This window comes from Coenobita brevimanus, chromosome 100 (genome assembly GCF_032717465.1).
Source record: "Coenobita brevimanus isolate Jiangsu-jjx chromosome 100, ASM3271746v2, whole genome shotgun sequence".
In the NCBI taxonomy this organism is placed as follows: Eukaryota; Metazoa; Arthropoda; class Malacostraca; order Decapoda; family Coenobitidae; genus Coenobita; species Coenobita brevimanus.
The window spans coordinates 18179258-18199158 of NC_137053.1; the positions used below are offsets into that span (position 1 = coordinate 18179258).

Genomic DNA, 19901 nt, shown 5'->3' on the forward strand with positions numbered 1-19901 from the left:
TATGCTCCCAAACATTCATCTTTCATATATTTGATCTTGGTAACAGCACTGAATAGATGCTTTGGGCCATTGACGCAAGAAGGATTTTTCTTAATCTCAAACCAGGTCGGAATGTGTACAATCATCAAAATATTTGGCTAATGTTATCAAAGGTTCGGAAGGAAGAGGTACTGAGCAATGCAGTCTCAAAATTCTTGCACATACTGTCAGCCGTTTTGAATGTGCTAATGGGCCTGGTTCAACTGTAGAGAATGATGCAGGAAATTTTCCACATGACACTGCATACCATATAAGCAGAATATATTTTCGATCCTTACTTAAATATGGCTCTGAATAGGTCTACTGAAACTTCTTTGTATCATCTACTGGGATTGGTAAAGAATTTACCACAGGGAGGTTACTAACTGTTTCTCCTATCATCTTCCCAATCTTTCCTTTCAATGCTGTGGGCCCTGAGATTTCACCATCCAAATGTTTAAATATATACCGAAATGGAAATTCATTGAAATGTAACAAACATATAAGCCACTGCAAAGGACGGTTAAGAAAGTCATCAATCAATTTTATTGCTCCCCCCTTTGTCCCTGTGTGAACAGGTGTTCCATCACACCCTGTTGCAACAAGCATCTCAGTCTTCAGCCCACAGTTCACCAAGCACTCAGAAATAGTAGCTGCTGTTTCCCCATCAGGAGTTAGATGATCAAGGTATTCAGAGCCTGGCTCTTTAACTAGTGAAATAGTGTTCCTCAAATTTGCTCACTTGATGAATGGACAGACAACCATTTTCATCTTTTTTCTCTTCCAATATTAATGTTTTGTCTGTATTTCCATCAAAATACAGTGCTGTTATGTCTTCCTTTTCTATATGCTGAAGTCTTTCTCTGCCTGATTTTCGGTCACGCCTTACTTTTGACTTGTCTATAACTAAATTCTTGTTTTTAGGAGAAGCAAGTCCAGCACCCACCAGTGAGGAAGTGGCAATTGAAACAGCATCTTTATCACTCACACCGAATCGATCAGCTTCTATTGCAACCAGTTCACAGTTGATTCGCGTTCGTGATATCTTATTTTTCCTCTTTCTTTTTTCTACATTCAGACAGTATGTTTCATCAGTACCATCATTTTCTAGACTATCATCAGTATCGCTCATTTCCACCATCCCACTGACCTTTCAGACAAATAGAATGGCAAGCTTTCACCTTTTAGTTCTCTGCATCCTTTTTTCCTTTTGCTCTTTGTGGCAGGATTTTTGTTTCTTTTTTTATCCACTTTTCCTATGTACTGTACATCTGTCTATTTCCTCATTGATCTGAAGGGATCTCTCACTTACTGGCATCTTTCTTTTCTTTGAACACTTTCCCTCTTCGAAGGATTTACATTTGCAACAGGATATATTAAATATCTCCTTCTGCATTTGAGTTTTATAGTTTTCAAGCTGTTTGTTGTAGTAGTCTTTCCCCTGGTTTTTCACTAGGACCTTGTACTTAGAATGGTTGTCCAAACCCAGCTGTGTAATTCTTGTTAGATGAATACAAGGAACTGAAGCTTTTTCCCAAAGACACTGAGGTTCTAATCCAAGATTCTTCGCTATTTCCTTCACTGACACTTTTGATTGTTCTGTTTCAGCAAAAAAGTAAGTGTCTTTTCACATCCCACTTCGCTGGAAGTTGCTAGTCACCAGTAGTTCCTAATGTGCCAAAAATATCATGAGTTAAGGCAGACCGAGTTGTGTGAGCCATATTTGTAGTTTGCGAAATATTTAGCTGTTAAGCATTAATACCTGAAATTGGACAAAAATAATATGAGTGCGAAGAATAGATGATTAAAAAACAAAAACAAATACGAAAAACACGAAATACAAAGTCTAACCTACTATATAAGACTCCCACGACGGCACTGATGCGCCAGATTCAGCTAATGGCGAGATATTGACGAGACTGGCGCCACCTCTATATGAACATAGATTACACCAGTATTTTGCATACATGATACTTTTATTATGGATCAACTTTTCTTTGGTATTACAATTTATAATTTACAAGTTAGGTTTTTCGACCCGGTCTAATATATATATATATATATATATATATATATATATGCAAAATCCTCTGGCAACCGGAAACATATCATTGCAGCTTCGCCAAAATTATTAACAAACTAACCATATATCTCAGGACACTGCCCACAAAGTTTGGACACAATTTTCCCATTTGATTCTGAGAAAATTTGGGAACGGCCTCACACAGACACACATACATGCACACACATGCAGTTGATTACATTATCACCTCACTAGGCAGCTGATAATAATACACAGTCAGTTTGAAGGAATTTAGTACCTTTCCTCCTCATGAAGGCTCTTCCTATCTAGCCACCACTCCTATCTCTTTCTTCTCCTGAAGCTCTCATTTAGGTCAGGTAAAACCTGAATGCAGGTAACACATTAAAGGTGAAGAGATACGAGGCAGAATCGATCCCAAATATCCCATCTGGGGTCGCTGGCATCTTCAGTTTCTATCGACTGGAAGCCACTGGACACAAAACATAAGCTTCCTCACTATATTATGTCACCAAGGTTGGGTAGCAGGTGACTCTAATATTAACTGCTCAGAGGGCATCTGCTCTTCAGAACTCTTATTCACATTATCCTCCAGTAAACTCCCGAGCAAAGACAATGGCCATGACTCACAGGAACCACGTTGCATGGTACTGCCCCGTTCAGAATTTCCAAAGACGCTAGCAGTGAATGGTATTCTTGCCATCTGTACCCTTCCTGGACGAAAGGTCACAGTGCCGAACCTCACACTAACACAAAATGTAGAACTGACTACGGATCAGTGATACTCGAAGAATGACAGTAACTGGAGACACGAAAGACTAGTTAAATGTAGATATAATCCAGTGGATCTATATATGGCTATGTCGACTTTATCCTAACATGAAAAATGAAACAAATGTGCTAAGATTTTTACGATTACTTATGTAAATGTCATACTTCTACACTGTGAAATAGGATTCAAAGGACTATTCAATATAGTCTCTGTGAAATAGGATTCAAAGGACTATCGAGTCTCTCTCTCTCTCTCTCTCTCTCTCTCTCTCTCTCTCTCTCTCTCTCATATTCAACTGAAATCAAAGAAACATGTAGGGGGAATAGCATTGATATGAGACAGTTTGCTTAAACTGAATCAAATCTTAGACACCCACTGAAAAACCTTGAAGCAAAAGCCCGCGCGCGCGTGCGTGCGTGTGTGTGTGTGTGTGTGTGTGTGTGTGTGTGTGTGTGTGTGTGTGTGTGTGTGTGTTCACCAGAAGTATTATTGCACCCACTGAAAATATTTCACCATAAGTCCCCGCAAACCCTGACGAATGAGAGAGACGAGAATGTAGTACTCACAGATTGAATGATCACTGTACGTAATGACAGCCGGTCTAAGCGGTGTAATAATCAGGAAGTTGGCCTATGCACCTGTACCGTCAGGAAGTCTGTATGTGGGGGGGAGAGAACGACTTCCGTACTTTATAAGTGTCTGTTTAAGGGTGAGCCATAACAGTACTGATGCATGAATGGAACAAAATGAGAGACCACAGAAGTGATGACTTGTTGCTAAAGAATAAGAATATCTGCTTCGAAATCAGAGATATTAGTGACTAAATTCAGCGTCCCTGCGCCTCTAGTGTTGGGTAGTTTTGTATTAGTGAGTCTTTATGTTACGGAACTCGTTATTATAGTATAATCACTTTTGTTTCCATGTTTATATATTGAAAATATTCATTCATTCATTCATTGCCAGACGCCATGTATCCCAAACGGGGTGGACAAGGGCTCAGAGTTAATTGTTTTACAGGGAGGGGCACTAATCCTCCACCAACCCCACTTGACACGTAGGGAGAATGTTATGCCAACAGCATCTGGTGTTCCCAGGCGGTCATCCATCCAAGTACTATCATTTACATTAAATAAAGGGGTTAGAATTGTTGGAATATACTTCTTTAGTATAACCATTATTGGAATGCAAATACACAAGAAAGGTCAAAGTCCTCGTGTTTATTGGCTTGTGAAACACTCTGTTGAGAAGAACAGGAGCCACATGGAAAACCACAGATTCTATCATTATGTCTGTCATTATCTTCCTTTCTGGTCGTTTTACAACTGCCGTTGTAGACGGCCACTCTTCATTATAGCCATCAACAGTGACGTTTCTTAGGGTTTTGTCCTGTCACCAACTCACATCCTTCTATTCAGCTATGATCTTCAGAGGTACAGCTCCAACTCTGTCTACTCATACGCTGATGACTCCACCCTTCATCCATTTTTCACGGCGTCCGCCACAGTAGTTACGTCAACAAACATGAGATGAGATTATGGTACACTCCATTTTTCTCTAGGTTAATATTTCTGAGTGGAATTAAAGAAACCTTGTTGTTTGTAAAGCATTAAATATTCAGTTCATACACCTCTGGCTTTACTAAAATCTTTTGCAGTTGTATTATTTAATAACAATGTATAAAAAATTGCAGAGTCAAGAAAAAAACATAGTCCTCTTTAGGATTTTATTATCATTTCAAGTGTGCTGAATCTGAATCTGATAGCCAAATACCCCATCACAGCATTTTTGGTAATATGCCTGCTAAACATTCATACATTCAAACTACAAAAAATTTAATAATTATACTGTCATTGCCAAATGAAATGTCATCCTTGTTAATATTCCATATCCATTAAAAAATAAGCACTTAACAAGTATTTTAGAATGAGTTTCTGTACTTACTAGTATTCACTTCTGAGTTTCTGTGATGTCTCTGGTTGGTCACGTTTCACATTCCACCAGAAATCGGCTAGCATGGCTGGACTCCATTTCGCTTTGCACCTGCTGTCCATTATTGATGTATCTTGATGAAACCTCTCTTCGTGTTCGTCACTTACTTTCCCTGCATTCTCTGGGAAAAAGGGCAGATGAGAATGTAGAAAATGAAGCTTCAGTGACGTGTTGCACCCAAGATCTTGGTAACACTTGATTAGTTCGTCCATTAAAACATTACGTTGGCCCTCTTTGTGCTTTCCCAGTAGTCCATTGCACACACCTTTGAATACACACCATGTAGCTAACTGAGTTTTATCCAACATTATTTCAAAATCCTTGTCAGTCATAAGTTGACAAATCTGAGGGCAGACAAATATGCCTTCTTTAACTTTGGCATCACTTATTTTGGGAAATTTCTCCTTGAGGTACCGAAAACATGGCTTATGATGCTGCAGAGCTTTGGCAAACTGTTTCTTTAAGACCCGTTTTATATGGAGAGGTGGCAAAATTATCTTTTCCTACTTTACTAGTGGTTCATGAATAACACTGTGGGATCCGGGTATCAGTGAATCCCGAGGTGGCCATGCTGAGCGTACATAATGTTCTGATCTTGCTCGGCTGTCCCACTTGCACAGAAAGCACATAAATTTTGTATAGCCGGTTTGTAACCCATTAAGAATGGCCACAACTTTCAAATCTGCACAAATAAGCCATTCATGTTCACTATAATTTATACGATCTAGAATGAAGGAAAGATTTTCATATGTCTCTTTTAAAATGACTGAGTGAGCAACTGAAATGGATAACATGGCCTTTCCAATGTGCAGTAAAACTGTAAAGAGATGCATCAATAATCAACCTTCAGTTGTTTGGTTCATAGCTCAGTTCAAGAGCATCAAAGAGTCCTCTGATATAACTGCAAAAACAAAGCTAGTTTTCCATTCCGTAGAACTACTACAGGGCTGACGAGCGCTTCCTGAATGTTGTAATCCGTGTAGCTCTATCCAACAGATTCCATTCTTGCAGACGGGAGGCTAGGAGTTTGCTCTGTTGTTTAGCAAGGGTTAGGTCACGGACCAAATCACTGAGTTCAGTCTGAGTGATGAGCTGCGGTTTCTTGTCAGCTTCAGGTTGTGTATCATACGAGGAATCATGTGACCCTGGTTCGACCGAGCTGTCCATGTCATCGCTTGGTATTTCAGATGGTGGCTGAGGAACAGGTATATCACTCGAATACCTGACAGGGCGAAAAGCAGACTGAAGATGTGGGTAGACAATACTTTTTTTTTCCCCTTCCGGTTGCGAAAAACATCATATAGAACTTATTTTGTATTTAGAATAAATGAGATGTCTTGTGAGAAATTTCTGACTAACAAGGAACACAGAGGGAAGAATGCTTACTTGTGATATCTGTTAAACAGAAGTAGCAGTCAGTCGAATGGTTCTTCGGTTCTCTCCAGACCCTTGGCACACCAAATGTGAGACCAGGACCGGTGTCTTTGACTCATGCCGAAAGTGAACTTGTGCACCTGACACAGCAAATATGAGGTGCCAGATCGTTTGTCCTGATCACCAATTTTATATCCGAAGTACAGCTCATATAGTTTCTTCACGTGTGGAGTCTAGTATCTTTTATATTGTTTCAGTGTCAGCGATCCGCATATATAACAAAAGCGTCTGGAGAATTTTTGCTTTCTCTAGGCATTATTGCTTAAGTAACATCAATGTCACCTGTAAAAAGAAATAAAAATTCGATGACCTAAATCAAATTACAATTTTGCACAAAAAGATAATGACGCACTCGAGATGGGAACCACTCGTGACTTAGCACACTAGTACGTTGGGGTAAATAGCGTTACATAAAGCTGGATCATTTACAAGATTTTGGTGGGTCACACTCAAAATTGGGTGTTTCTGTGATCTAAGTATAAACTTGCCTTAGGGAAGGCCACTCTTGCTTTCGTTTTTTTTTTTTTTCTGTTATACTGTGTAATCAACAATACTCATCTCAACAGTTCGTCTTTCAATATTATTTGGGTTTCATTATCTCGGAAACTATCATGGAAATATCACATTACCTCACTTGGAAAATCTACTTCCAAGAGATTGAGTGTGCTAAGCTGACTCCGTGGGTTCTTCATCCCTGCATAGCTGTTGACTTTGTCTATCTGTCTATATACCTAGGCTGCTTCCCCCAAGGAAAGGGAGGTAGCCGAGACAGGACGACTCACTCTCCATTTACTCATCCATTCAAACACATTCATTTGCATCTTAGCCCCAAAGGGGAGAACGGACAGATCCTCACCGCACCACACCGCACAAGGGTCAAGTGGGCAATGCAATCAGTGACATCCGCAGCAGGGCCCGACAGCAGAACTGGTTTACCCCTGCCACATCATAACAGACCCATCCCCTTACCCGCACCTGACCTGACTAGCTGATCAGACCAAATGCGGGAGAATATCCCCTCAGGGCTGCGTCATCACTTATTCATTCACAATTTCTCTCCATTTATTTCTGTCACGCACAGCCACTCTTCCTTGCTCAACAGACATCCCTCTCGCATCCAGCGCTCTCTTCACACTGTCCATCCATCCTATTCGTGGTCTTCCTCTCAGCCTTACACCTCTCACATCAGATCTAGTTATCTTTTTCACCAATCGCTCATTATCCATTCTCTCCATATGTCCAAACCATTGCAACACCCTCTGCTCAACTCTACCAGCCATCTCCCGAACAACTCCAGTTCTCCTTCGCACTTCATCATTTCGCACTTTTGATCCATACGCGTCACTCCACACATACTCCTCAGACATCTCATCTCCATTACATTCAAACTTTTCCTCTCTGCTACACCCATATTCCATGTTTCAGCCCCATATAATGCAGTCGTACCACAACACCCTCATACAGCCTTCTCTTTACATCCATTCTAAGCGAACGACATTTAAACACTTTTTTCATTCCTCCCAGCACCTTTCCTACTTCATTTATTCTAAACTTCACTTCTGCATCTATTCTTCCATCCACAGCAACATGTGACCCTAGATATTTAAAACAATCTACCTCCTCAAGCAACTCACCATTCAAAACTATATTCATCCCCCTACCATCTATCAACCTCGTACACTTCATCACTTTACTCTTATTCTCATTTACTTTCAATTTCCTCCTTTCACACACCCTTCCAAACTCCTCTACCAACTGTCTCAATCTCTCCTCTGAATCAGTCACCAGTGCAGTATCATCTGCAAACAGCAGCTGCTTCAGATTCCACTCTCCTCCATCAACATTTACCAGACTCAGACCACCTAAAACTCTTGCATTCACCTCCCTTACAACACCATCCATGTAAATATTAAACAACCAAGGCGACATCACACATCCCTGTCGCAGCCCCACTCTCACAGGAAACCAATCACTCACAGCATTTCCCACTCTTACACACGCTCTACTATTTACATAAAAACTTTTCACCCCTTTTAGTAACCTACCATCAAGTCCATACAATCTTAAAACAGTCCACAAAGCCTCCCTATCAATTCTATCATACGCTTTCTCTAAATCCATAAATGCCCAAAACACATCCTTGCCTTTCGCTAAATACTTTTCACACACTTGTCTCACAGCAAACACCTGATCAACACATCCCTCCCTCTCCTAAAGCCACACTGCTCATCACTAATCACTCCCTCTGTACCCTCTCTAACTCTCATAATTAACACTCTACCATACACCTTACCTACAACACTCAACAGACTTATACCCCTAAAGCTAGTACATTCATACTTATCACCCTTGCCTTTATACAACGGGACCACACAAGCACTTGCCCAGTCAATTGGCACCATACCTTTCTCAAAGCACACATTCAACAATCTTACTAACCAGTCAACAATAGTCACTCCACCACCCTTCAGGCATTCCACAGCACACCCATCCATACCTGCAGCTTTCCCTGTTTTCATCTCCTTTACTGCCTTCTCCACTTCTTCCTTCGTGATCAAAGAATCATTCAACTCTCCCAACACATTTATTCCTTGCACCCTTCCATCCGCCACAATCTCAGCCACCCTTTCCTCCTCTACATTTAACAATCTTTCAAAATACTCTGCCCATCTCTTCCTTACTGCATCCATCTCAATTAACATCCTTCCATCCTCTGCTTTTACTCGTTCTTCCTTCCCAGACTCTCCCTTTCGCACCCTTTTCACCTCCTTCCAAAACATTTTCTTATTCTGCTGAAAATTCTCTGTCAGCCGCCTACCCCACCTCTCATCTGCTGCCACTTTAGCATCACGCACAGCCCTTCTCGCTCTATTCCTCTTCTCCTTATACCTTTCATATGACATCTCATCCTTCCTCTGCAGCCACACTTCATATGCACGTCTCTTCTCTGCCACAGCCATACTTACTTCCTCGCACCACCATTCACTTCCTTTTCTTACACCACCACCCACACGTCTCACACCACACACCTCTTCTGCATGCCCCACCACAGCACTCTTAAACAACTGCCATTCCTCCTCCACGCTGCCATTTTCCCGATCTTTCACTGCGTTCCACTCATCTTTCAATTTCTCCTGATACTCTATCTTTTTCTCTCTTTTATCCAACTCACTCACTTTCAAAACCTCCCTGCCACACCTAACCCTCCTAGCTCTCATTCATCTCTTACCTACTCTTAACTTTCCCTCCACCAGGTAGTGGTCAGACATACCTCCACCCTCCCCTCTCAGAACTCTCACATCCAACAATCTTCCTATTACATTCCTAGACACAACCACATAGTCCATCAAGGCTCTATCAACAACCCTTCCACCCTCCTGTCTCACCCATGTATACTTATAAATATCTTTCTTCTCAAACAGCTTATTCCCAATCACCATCTCTCGCTCAACACACATCGCTATCATTCGTTCCCCATTTTCATTTCTTCCAGGCACACCATGCATACCAACTACACCTTCAACTGCTACATTTCCCACTCTAGCATTCAGATCTCCCATCATTACCACATTCACATTCGCTTCAAAACTCTGCAGACACTCATCAACATCATTCCAGAAAGACTACCTCTCTTGTTCATCCCTTTCACTACCAGGCCCATATGCACTCACAAACACCCACAACTCACGTTCAAATTTCGCTTTCACCCACATCAGTCTCGATGACACCTCCTTCCATTCACTCACACATTGCTGAACTTCCGGACTCACTAACAAGGCCACACCTTCTCTTGCCCTTCCTCTATCAACACCTGACAATCTTCCATTCACACTTCCAAACATAGATTCCCCCTTCCCTTTCATCTTCGTTTCACTCAAAGCTAACACATCCAACTTTCTTCTCACAAACATTCTCCCAATCTCCTCCCTTTTAGCCTCAATCGTACTACATCCACGCACATTCATAGACCCAATCTTCAGGGTACGGGGATAACTCCATCCCCCATCCCTTTCTCTGGCCTCTCTTTTTAGGAACTACAAAACAGAGGAGGGGGTCCCTAGTCCCCTCACCCCGCCCCTTTTAGTCGCCTTTTACGACACGCAGGGAATACGGTGGCATATGTGAGCCACCACTCACATATGGCAGCTGTACTCCCTTTCTGGAGTACAGCTGCCATATGTGAGTGGTGGCTCTCCGAACACAGTTCTTCAAATCCGGGTGGTGTGAGACGATTATCGTCACATCACCTCACCTTCATATAGACACTGCCTGTCTCTCTTCACTGCACCATTACATATTTATCTCTTTACTATCGCAGTTTTAATGGTTATTGCACTTCTGAAATATCTGCTTTCATCTCTTCTCCAGTACATAGCACCCGTCTGGCAGTTCACTCTTACTCCATCTTTGGCCAGCTTTGTAATACAAGAGTTAGCCGAAAACTTCAAGTATTTATGTATGCAATAAGGTCAACACTGGAACTGCCTTCCTCAGTCTGCATTTTCCTCTGCCTATGGCCTCCAGTCTTTTAATGCAATGTGACCAGGCCTTTGAAAATGATCGGTACCTGAATATGCCTATTTTCCATTTTTGTATTAAAACTAATTCCCGTTCATTTTTCAAGCACTGCCTACCACTCCACACCCCTCGCAGACACATGCCTTCAGGCGCCGGCGAGAAGACTGCACGTGGTGGTGCTGTGCACCCTGGGTGGAGCAGCCGCACTGTCAACACAGGAGCCACTCCACTTCATATTTCTGTGTACCTCGCCATAGGAAGAATCCTGGTTTGACCCTGGTAAGGCACTGACCATCACAAGGGAGCGCCGGATCCCAACACCTTATGTACAGTACCGTACTGAACAGTACTTGTAGGACAGACCCGCAAAAGGAGTTGCTTACCCGTGGACGACGAGTTCGCATGGCCAGACAGACCAGGGTTAAGCAAGAGTAACAACATACGTTTTCATTCAGCTGTGACTGGACAAAGTATTAACACATTCACACACATGCACGTAGTTTTAAATCCAGCAGACAGTTCACCTCACATGCGCTTGTACCCCCATGACGCGACAGAGGCCGTCAGTCAGAAAACAGAGCGAAAAATGCGTATGTGGGAAGATGTAAAACGGAACATATTGAGCTGAAATAGAAGACTGTTGTCATATCAGGAAAATGTGAAAGGATGTAGGCTTGTAATGGGACTAGGAGTAGTAGAAAAGATACTTGTATAATGATGGCGGTTGTGCAATGGAACAAAGGACAGATGACCTAGAGTACATCTGAAGTATACTGGAGAGTGAACTGTCATGGACCGGCTGACACCACTAAAAGCTACTGTATTGTAAAAATATTGGCTAAAAGCCAGCTTGGATTGAGAATAAACAGAATCAAATTACGACAGATTAGAGCAAAAGACAGAAGGTAAAATAAGAAAGACTGCAGGACACTGCTTGATCTAGAATACTGTACAAAAGATTATACCCTGGAAGGTGCACTGAAGAATATAAATAATTACACGTTCGGTTTCATACATTTGAAAACACACTGGGATGGGGAGAAAGACAGAATCAGACAACGATAAAATGCAGTATACTCGTATGATAGAAAGTCAAGAGAGAAGGACTGTGGAACACCGGTTGATATGAAATACTGTACAGAAGAGTATACTCTGGACGGACGACTGAGGAGGAATGGAAATCGTTTCACATACGCTATGTGATATTTGAAGGCCCACTGTAATGGAATCAGAGAACTGTTTATTAGGATAATATGGAGATCTTGGTATTTATTATATGCAAAGCTGTATCTCTATCTATCTATCTATCTATCTATCTATCTATGTGGGTGTGGGTGTGAGTGTGGATGCGTGGGTGTGGGTGTGTTTTCATTCCTTCATCTTAACTTTGAGAAGGTAATGGATACACTTACATTACTTACAGGATGTATTTTGTGCGCAGTCTGATTACAGTTGATGTTCGACTGTTTCTCTCTCTCTCTCTCTCTCTCTCTCTCTCTCTCTCTCTCACACACACACACACACACACACACACACACACATAGAGCACAAGAAAAACAAAAATCCTCTCTAATTCACATCTTGAAACTGACCATTCGACTATATCTCGTGTAGGCCTACGTGGTTTTAAGTTTCTTACGAATGTGTCAAACATTTGCTATCACGAATTTTGCAGACCATTATTATGTGTGTGTGTGTGTGTGTGTGTGTGTGTGTGTGTGAACCCACGGAACAAACAAGCAGTATGTACATACTCATGAACTAAAGAATTAAAGGGAACTTATACTCCCGAATGCGCAACAGTCGAAACGCTTCAGCAGTCTGGCAAACAAGTGGTGGTGGTGTGGCGGTTTGCGAACACTGGAAAAAAAGACAAAGCTACGCAAGACCACGGTAATGACTGTAATTGTCAGTGAATATTCATGACGAGTTATCTAATGTCCCTTCCCACTGGCCAGGTACACCCACGTACTAGTTACTGCAGTTGTAGTCGCGCACCAGCCTACAGTAAATATTGCTCTTTGTATACTCCCGCTCGTGTTTGGCTACGCAAATGAGTTTCCGCATGTTTGTGTCGAGTTGGGTTGGGTGTGGTTTTATTATGGAGTGAGAGTAGTTTTTGGTCATCTTTGCGTGTGTGTGTGTGTGTGTGTGTGTGTGTGTGTGTGTGTGTGTGTGTGTGTGTGTGTGTGTGTGTGTGTGTGTGATGTTTCTCAAGAACTGAGTCAAATCCAGGTTATAGCTATTCCCACACATCTGAGGTCAATTTATTTCCGCACCAATCTTTGAACTCGAGTACAACGTTTGTCCGTGATATTTAATTATATGTATCATCAATTTTGTTCAATTATTCTCACATTTAAGGTCATTTTATGTTCGTGAGTATTTACCGTTGGATTAAAACATTATGTACGGTATGTGTCTTTGTTGACTGCATATGTTAATAAATATGTCCTGCCTAAGTGCTCGAGTCAATTTAAGATCTTTAGCACCAAATCTAGCGACAGGATTTGCAATTATATATACAGGGAAAGGAACGTGAGGCATCGTCTTGGAAAGTATTTCAGAAGAAATAGTAGACCAAAATCGAGGTGGAGTGATAAGACAGAGAGTATAAGGGTATGAGGTTAGACGTAGGATCGTTAGTAATTTATGACAGAGATGTCATTTATTTTCTTATGCTATCTCTCAGTGGATGTAGCTCTAGGCACTGAAAACAATGGGCCAAAACACTGTGCATCAATAGAAAATATCGAACAGTAAGTTCCACCCTTATCGAAACCATGATTTCCTGTATTTGGAGGAGACAAGGTTGTGTAGGATGGCCAGGTTGCTGGCCATGAGCATCTGGCTAGGTTGTACTTTGAAAGGATTAAAATCGGGAAGAATTTCTGAAGATCTACCTGAAGTACATAGTTTTCAACAGTTATTGAAAAAACAAAATGATTACAGGAAGAAATCAGTAGGATAGAAGTTGTGGAAGCAATGAAGAAAGTTAAATTGGGGAAAGCCCCAGGAATTGATGGAGTGTGTGGTGAAATGCTGAAGCATGGGGGAGAGATAGTAGTAGAATGGATGTGGAAGATGTGCAGATTGGCCTGGGAGGAAGGTAGAGTCCCGGAGGATTGGAAGTCAGGTATAATTATTCCCTTGTACAAAGGAAAAGGGGAAAAAGAAGTGTGTGGTAATCATAGGGGCATTTGTCTTCTTAGTATAATAGGAAAAGTGTATGGTAGGATACTTATAGACAGAGTTAGAGAAAGAACAGAGAAATTAGTTGGAGAAGAACAGGGAGGCTTTAGGAAGGGAAGAGGTTGTGTAGATCAGATATTCATTCTTAGATCTTTAGTGGAAAAGTTTCTACAGAAGGGAAAGAAGTTGTATGCGGCTTTCATGGATTTGGAGAAAGCATATGACAGGGTGGATAGACAAGGATTGTGGAAAGTGTTAAGAATATATGGAGTAGATGGGAAGTTGTTGAATGCTGTGAAGAGTATGTACGATGGTGCAAAGGCTGCAGTGCGTGTGGATGGTGAACTAAGTGAATTTTTCTCTTTGAAAGTTGGTTTGAAACAGGGATGTGTCATGTCTCCATGGTTGTTCAATCTGTACATGGATGGGGTAATAAAAGAGGTACAAGGTAGGGTAGTGGATGTTGGAGTGGCCCTGGTGAGAGAGGATAGTGTTTGGAAACTCCCTGTACTGTTGTTTGCAGATGATACTGTGTTGTTGAGTGAAGACGAAGGGGAGCTGCAAGGCTTGGTGGATGAGTTTGAGAGAGTGTGTAAGAAACGGAACCTAAAGGTGAATGTAGGGAAGAGTAAAGTGATGGTCTTTGAGAGAGGTGAAGTTAGTGAATGTACAGCGAGGTTAGATGGTGAGGAATTGGAAAATGTGAGTACGTTTAAGTATTTGGGTAGTGTGATGAGTAAGGATGGAGGTTTGGAGGGTGAAGTGCTTGAAAGGGTACAGCAGGGAAGAAAGGTTGCTGGTTCCTTGAAAGCAGTGATAGAAACAGGGAAGTGAGCATGGAAGTGAAAAAGTTACTACATGACAGTATTGTGATACCAACTCTAATGTACGGAAGTGAAGCTTGGACATTGTTGGAAGGACACAAGTCAAGAGTGAGAGCAGTGGAAATGAGTTATTTAAGAGGAGCCTGTGGAGTCACGTGGAGAGACAGGCTGACGAATGAGGATATAAAGGAGCGTTGTGGTGTGGATGTGGATGTGATAGGAAGCGTTATGAGGAACACACTGAGGTGGTTTGGCCATGTGGAGAGGATGGAGGGTGAGAGACTGACGAAGAGAGTGTATGTGAGTGAGGTGGAGGGGGGAAGAGGGAGGGGGAGGCCGAGGATGAGATGGAGGGATGGGGTGGAGAGGTATATGAGAGAGGGGGGTGTGAGTTGGGAGCAGGGCAGTGAAATGGCGGGGGACAGGGCGACTTGGAGGCGATTTGTTTGTGGCCACCCCAAACGGGATTGAGGCGTCTGGCAATAGATAGATAGATAGATTACGAAAATATCAGCAGGAGTTAAACAGCTTACTCAATATTTCATTTTAATGGCAGTCCAGCTCCAGAATAGCATGATTCCTATGACCTTCAGCCCCTCCGAGGCCCGAGACGAAGTGTTTCCTGATAATCCGCGATTAATGGCTCCTTGGGGTCTCTTAGGAGCCTGTCTTTTAGAAACACATATATTTTATTAGAAAATTATACAGCATATACTCCACAAATACAGTTTAAGAATAAATAAATATCTATAGCTTTGTCCTATATACCCATTCAGGAGCCTTTTTAGCTTACATGTGATCACAGCCACTCACCCACATCTCAGAATATTCCCACTTCAAAGCCACTCCGCTCCTTACGGCTAGAAACACAGGTTTATCCAGGGAAGGGGATGAGAGAGTGAGGCAGAGGTAGGAGTGTCAGGGTGAGGATGGTGGTGATGACTAACAGTGCAGATCACTAAAGCTCCCCTTCCCTCACAGCCAGTGCGGTAACAGAGCCTGACGTTAACGACAGAACAGCAAGCGTGTTTCACAGGATGCATTTTATGCAAGCTTCTTGTCCATTTCCGATGGCGAGAACTCTGACCTCCACTCGCGACTGTTTCCTTGTTCATCCGGCGTTGTACGTGCAGCGCTGAGGAATCCCGTGTTGAGCTGAATTAGCTTGTTCTTTACTAGCACAGTGTGTAATTGAATACTCGAATATTGCATAGTGTGATAATGGATATTGTCAACTTGTGTGTGTGAGTCAGTGAGAGCATATGGAAATACTGGTGTGTAAGGTAGTATTATGGAAGTGTGTGTGTGTGTGTGTGTGTGTGTGTGTGTGTGTGTGTGTGTGTGTGTGTGTGTGTGTGTTGCACTAAGTGTGGAGTCATGTGCATGTGGTTGTGTGTGTGTGTTGTGATGTGAACGTGGGTGTGTGCATTAGGATGTAGTCTTGTTGGGTGAATTGTAACATATCAACAGGCAGATTCCGAATTTAGTACAATGGACCTCCCTAAATTATGAAAATAAAAATAAAACAAAAATTCTCTGTAACAAGTGCAATACCTCCTCTTTAGCATGTGAATGTTGTGAAATTTGCAATTTAGCCGTAACTTTTGGACACCAATTTCCCAAGGTGTTGAGACAAAATTTCTCCTTTATATTGTCCTTTCATATAAAATTTTATTCGTAGGATAAAAAAATAAAATGTAGGTGATGACTTTTATTGAGTAAATGACGCATTAAAGTCTTGTTTAGTTTTGAAGGACGGCGTAAAATCACTTAACATGAGTACCTCTCTAATGTAGTCATCTCTTGCAGCCTTTCCATAAACTGCTCCAGATACTTATGTTACCATCATGACTCAGTGCCCCACACCTTGTGGGTGATATGGTATCTAGATAATAAAAGGGTCTTCAGTAGTCATATTGAGCTCATAATCAGACAAGTGCATCGTTATTGGTGGTTCCGTTAAGCACTCCTCGATTGGTGGCCTAAATTCGCTGATACGTTGCTGTGTATGTTTATGGACTTTTCGAATGATTTTGATTCTGTCTATTGCCGATTTCCGATTTGCTCGATCTACTGTGTATCTGCCCACATTGCCAATAAAGCATTTTCAGGGTGAGCCCAGAAAGCATTTCTCTGAATTACCTAGCAAGCAACAGTCTCACTGGCATATGGAAGTTGTGGGGAATTTACCCCACATCGCGCAGAGAAGTAAAATATTGTGGAGAAGACATTTTGAGGAAACAGATACCCCATGGATGATGCAATGCCTCTGATTTATTGTTAAAGTTACAGTCTCAAGAAACGTGAACAGCAAATACTAATATCACTTGAAATATCTATTAAATAGAAATAATAAACATAATTAGCTACACAAGTTATTACAGTGCACTTTAATCTTAGCTTTCTCTAAATATAAATGACAGAAAAGGATATACAATTTACTGGAACATTATTGGAACATGATGAGCATGAAAGAAAACCGTGGTGATTTCGGGGTAACTCATAAAGAAAACAAGACTTTAATAACTAAACAAGAACACACTTCTCCAGATCCAACATCCTCCCGGCCATAGGAGGAGATGAAGCCACCTATTTAAATACAAGTTCAGATTTTCTTACAAAAAATTCATACTTAAATAGTAGGGAACAAATCATTATAACTATACAGTAAAGTATACAGTGATCAATCCTTTAGTGGTCTATAAATCTAACTTAGTAGAGGCCTTAATAACTCTACCAGACCTAGACTTAGGAAGCACAGTATCATCACTTACAGTATTCAAAGGTACATTAGTATTTATATCACCTACATCTTCATCATTATTAAAGATATCACAGGATCCACCATAAGCAATCATATCCTCAGATCTACTTACTTCTCAATCATACAACCTCTGAATAGGTCTAGGCATCACTCCTTTCTTGGTTTTGACCTTGACACTTCTTACAATTCCATCTTTCCCAGGAAAAACATCCATAACAACTCCAAAGGGCCACTTTAGTCTAGGAGAATTGTCCTCTTTAATTAACACAAGATCACCCTTGGACAAATGCCATTTTTTAGTAAATCCCTTTACAACGTGAGGCAAATTAGTTATATAGTTATTACTCCAGACCTTCCAAAAATGCTCCAGCTTCTGGTCTTTCACTAAATCCCTCTCACTCAAATCCCTGGCTGTTACTGTACATGACTCCAGATTTACTGATGGTTTGCTGTGTGGGTTTCCTCCTAGTATAAAATGTGAGGGAGTGAGATAATGAATGGAATCAGGGTCTTCACTTACATAGGTCAAGGGTCTAGAATTAATACATTGCTCTATTTCTACTAATATCGTTTCTAATTCACCCTTACTTACATAGTTCAGATTTAGTGTCTTTCCCAAAGCAAGTTTAACTGATCTAATGAGTCGTTCCCACCAGCCACCCCACCAAGGAGAACGAGGGACTATAAAGTTCCACTTGGGGGCCAGATGGCCATACACGTTTTGTACTTCAAAACTGGCAGCTACAAAAGTCTTTGCATTATCTGAATACGACACTAGGTAAACCTTTCCTAGCCACAAATCTTCTTTTGGCCAACATACAGTCAGACAAGGAGAGAGACTCTGTAAGCTCTAAGTGAATGGCTCTTACAACACCACATGTGAACAACAACACATAGAATTTCTTACTAGGATGATCAGCACAGAATAGAGGGCCAGCATAATCAAGGCCTGTAACACTGAAAGGTGGAGCAGACCTTACTCTTTCCTTGGGTAATGGAGCTAAGGGTTGACTCCAAGGTCTAGAATCAAGCCAACGGCAGCTTAAACATTCCTTTACTACTGTCTTAGCTAATCTCCTCATTCCTATAATCCAAAAATTGGTCCGTAAAGAAGAAATTACAGTATCAACACCCGCATGCTTCAAAAACTTATGTTGAAATCTGATCAACATCTTGGCAAATTGACCCCTGGGAATTATGACAGTATGTTTAGTGTCATAGTCCAAGCTTGAAAACTCAAGACGGCCTTTGATCCTCAATAATCCCTTATCATCTATGAATGGGTCGTTTGCCTAATTTAGACCACTAAGGAATAGCCTTGTTACTCAACAGAGCCTTAATTTCACTAGAAAACACTTCTAGTTGGAGGAAATAAATCAACTTAAATTTAGCCAAATCAATCTCTTCAATAATGAGGGGGCCCTCCATTCTGTTCTTACTATTTCTACAATTCTTAATAAATCTTAGGACATAAGCTGTAACCCTTAATGCCTTACTCAAGTCGTTGTACTTGTCCAAATCCAAGAAAGGGGCTACTGGTACCTCTTGAACATTAAAACATACTGTACTTTCTGTGCTTATTTCTTCTACATCAGTGGCAAGTATGCTACTTTCCTTATTCTGGCATGTGGATTCTGTTAATATACTAGGCCCATACAACCAAAGAGTATTATCCACAAGTTTGTCCGCTAACAGACCTCGTGCTATCAAGTCAGCCGGATTGTCCTTACTTCCACAATGCTGCCAACAATTTGGAGGTGTTAACTCTCGGTTCTCTTACCCGATTGGCCAAGAACACTTCTCCCTTACTAGCAACTCCTTGTATCCATGACAGGGCAATAGTGGAATCTGTCCAACACACAACTCTAGTATTACTATCAAAGCTGAGGGCATTCCTGGCAAAGTTCACTAATCTTGAACATAAAACAGCTTCCATAAGTTCTAATCTAGGCAAGGTAACTGTCCTTATAGGTGCAACTCTTGACTTGGAGGCTACTAATGACACCTTATATGAGCCGTTCTCCAAGGGTACTCGTAGGTATACACATGCCCCATAACCCTTCTCTGAGGCATCACCAAACCCATGTAGCTTCACATGACGAAGCTCCTCCCACGCCATTTGTGGAAAATAACATCTATTTATGTGAAATGACTTGAGACTTTGACTACTTAGCAGCTATTTCTGAAACTTTAACTTCAATTCTGAAGGCAGTTCTTCATCCCAACTTACCCTTAATTTCCAGAGTTCTTGCAAAAGAATTTTACCATACATGCCAAATGGGCTAATTAGTCCTAAAGGGTAAAAAATCTTGGCTATCACACTAAGGATGCTTCGTTTAGTAGAAACTA

At 41.4% G+C, this 19901-nt stretch overlaps 1 protein-coding gene across 1 annotated transcript; it reads right to left on the bottom strand.

Annotated features, from left to right (window-relative positions):
- Positions 1-6235: 6235 nt before the first annotated feature.
- LOC145414604 (uncharacterized) lies at positions 6236-19671 on the bottom strand. The gene is made up of 3 exons (XM_080284130.1): positions 19333-19671; positions 10889-10978; positions 6236-6370 (listed from the first exon to the last, which is right to left on the bottom strand). The coding sequence occupies exons 1-3, from the start codon at positions 19669-19671 to the stop codon at positions 6236-6238; spliced, it is 564 nt and encodes a 187-aa protein (XP_080140256.1).
- Positions 19672-19901: the final 230 nt, after the last annotated feature.

Excerpts from the sequence above, each read along its gene's own strand:
- LOC145414604 (XM_080284130.1), bottom strand. The coding sequence starts at position 19,671 with ATGGCGTGGGAGGAGCTTCGTCATGTGAAGCTACATGGGTTTGGTGAT. Across the intron at positions 10,979-19,332 it reads AAGTGTTCTTGGCCAATCGG|TGCGGCTGCTCCACCCAGGG; the intron begins GTAAGAGAACCG and ends CTGTGTTGACAG. Across the intron at positions 6,371-10,888 it reads TCTGCGAGGGGTGTGGAGTG|GACAAACGATCTGGCACCTC; the intron begins GTAGGCAGTGCT and ends ATTGGTGATCAG.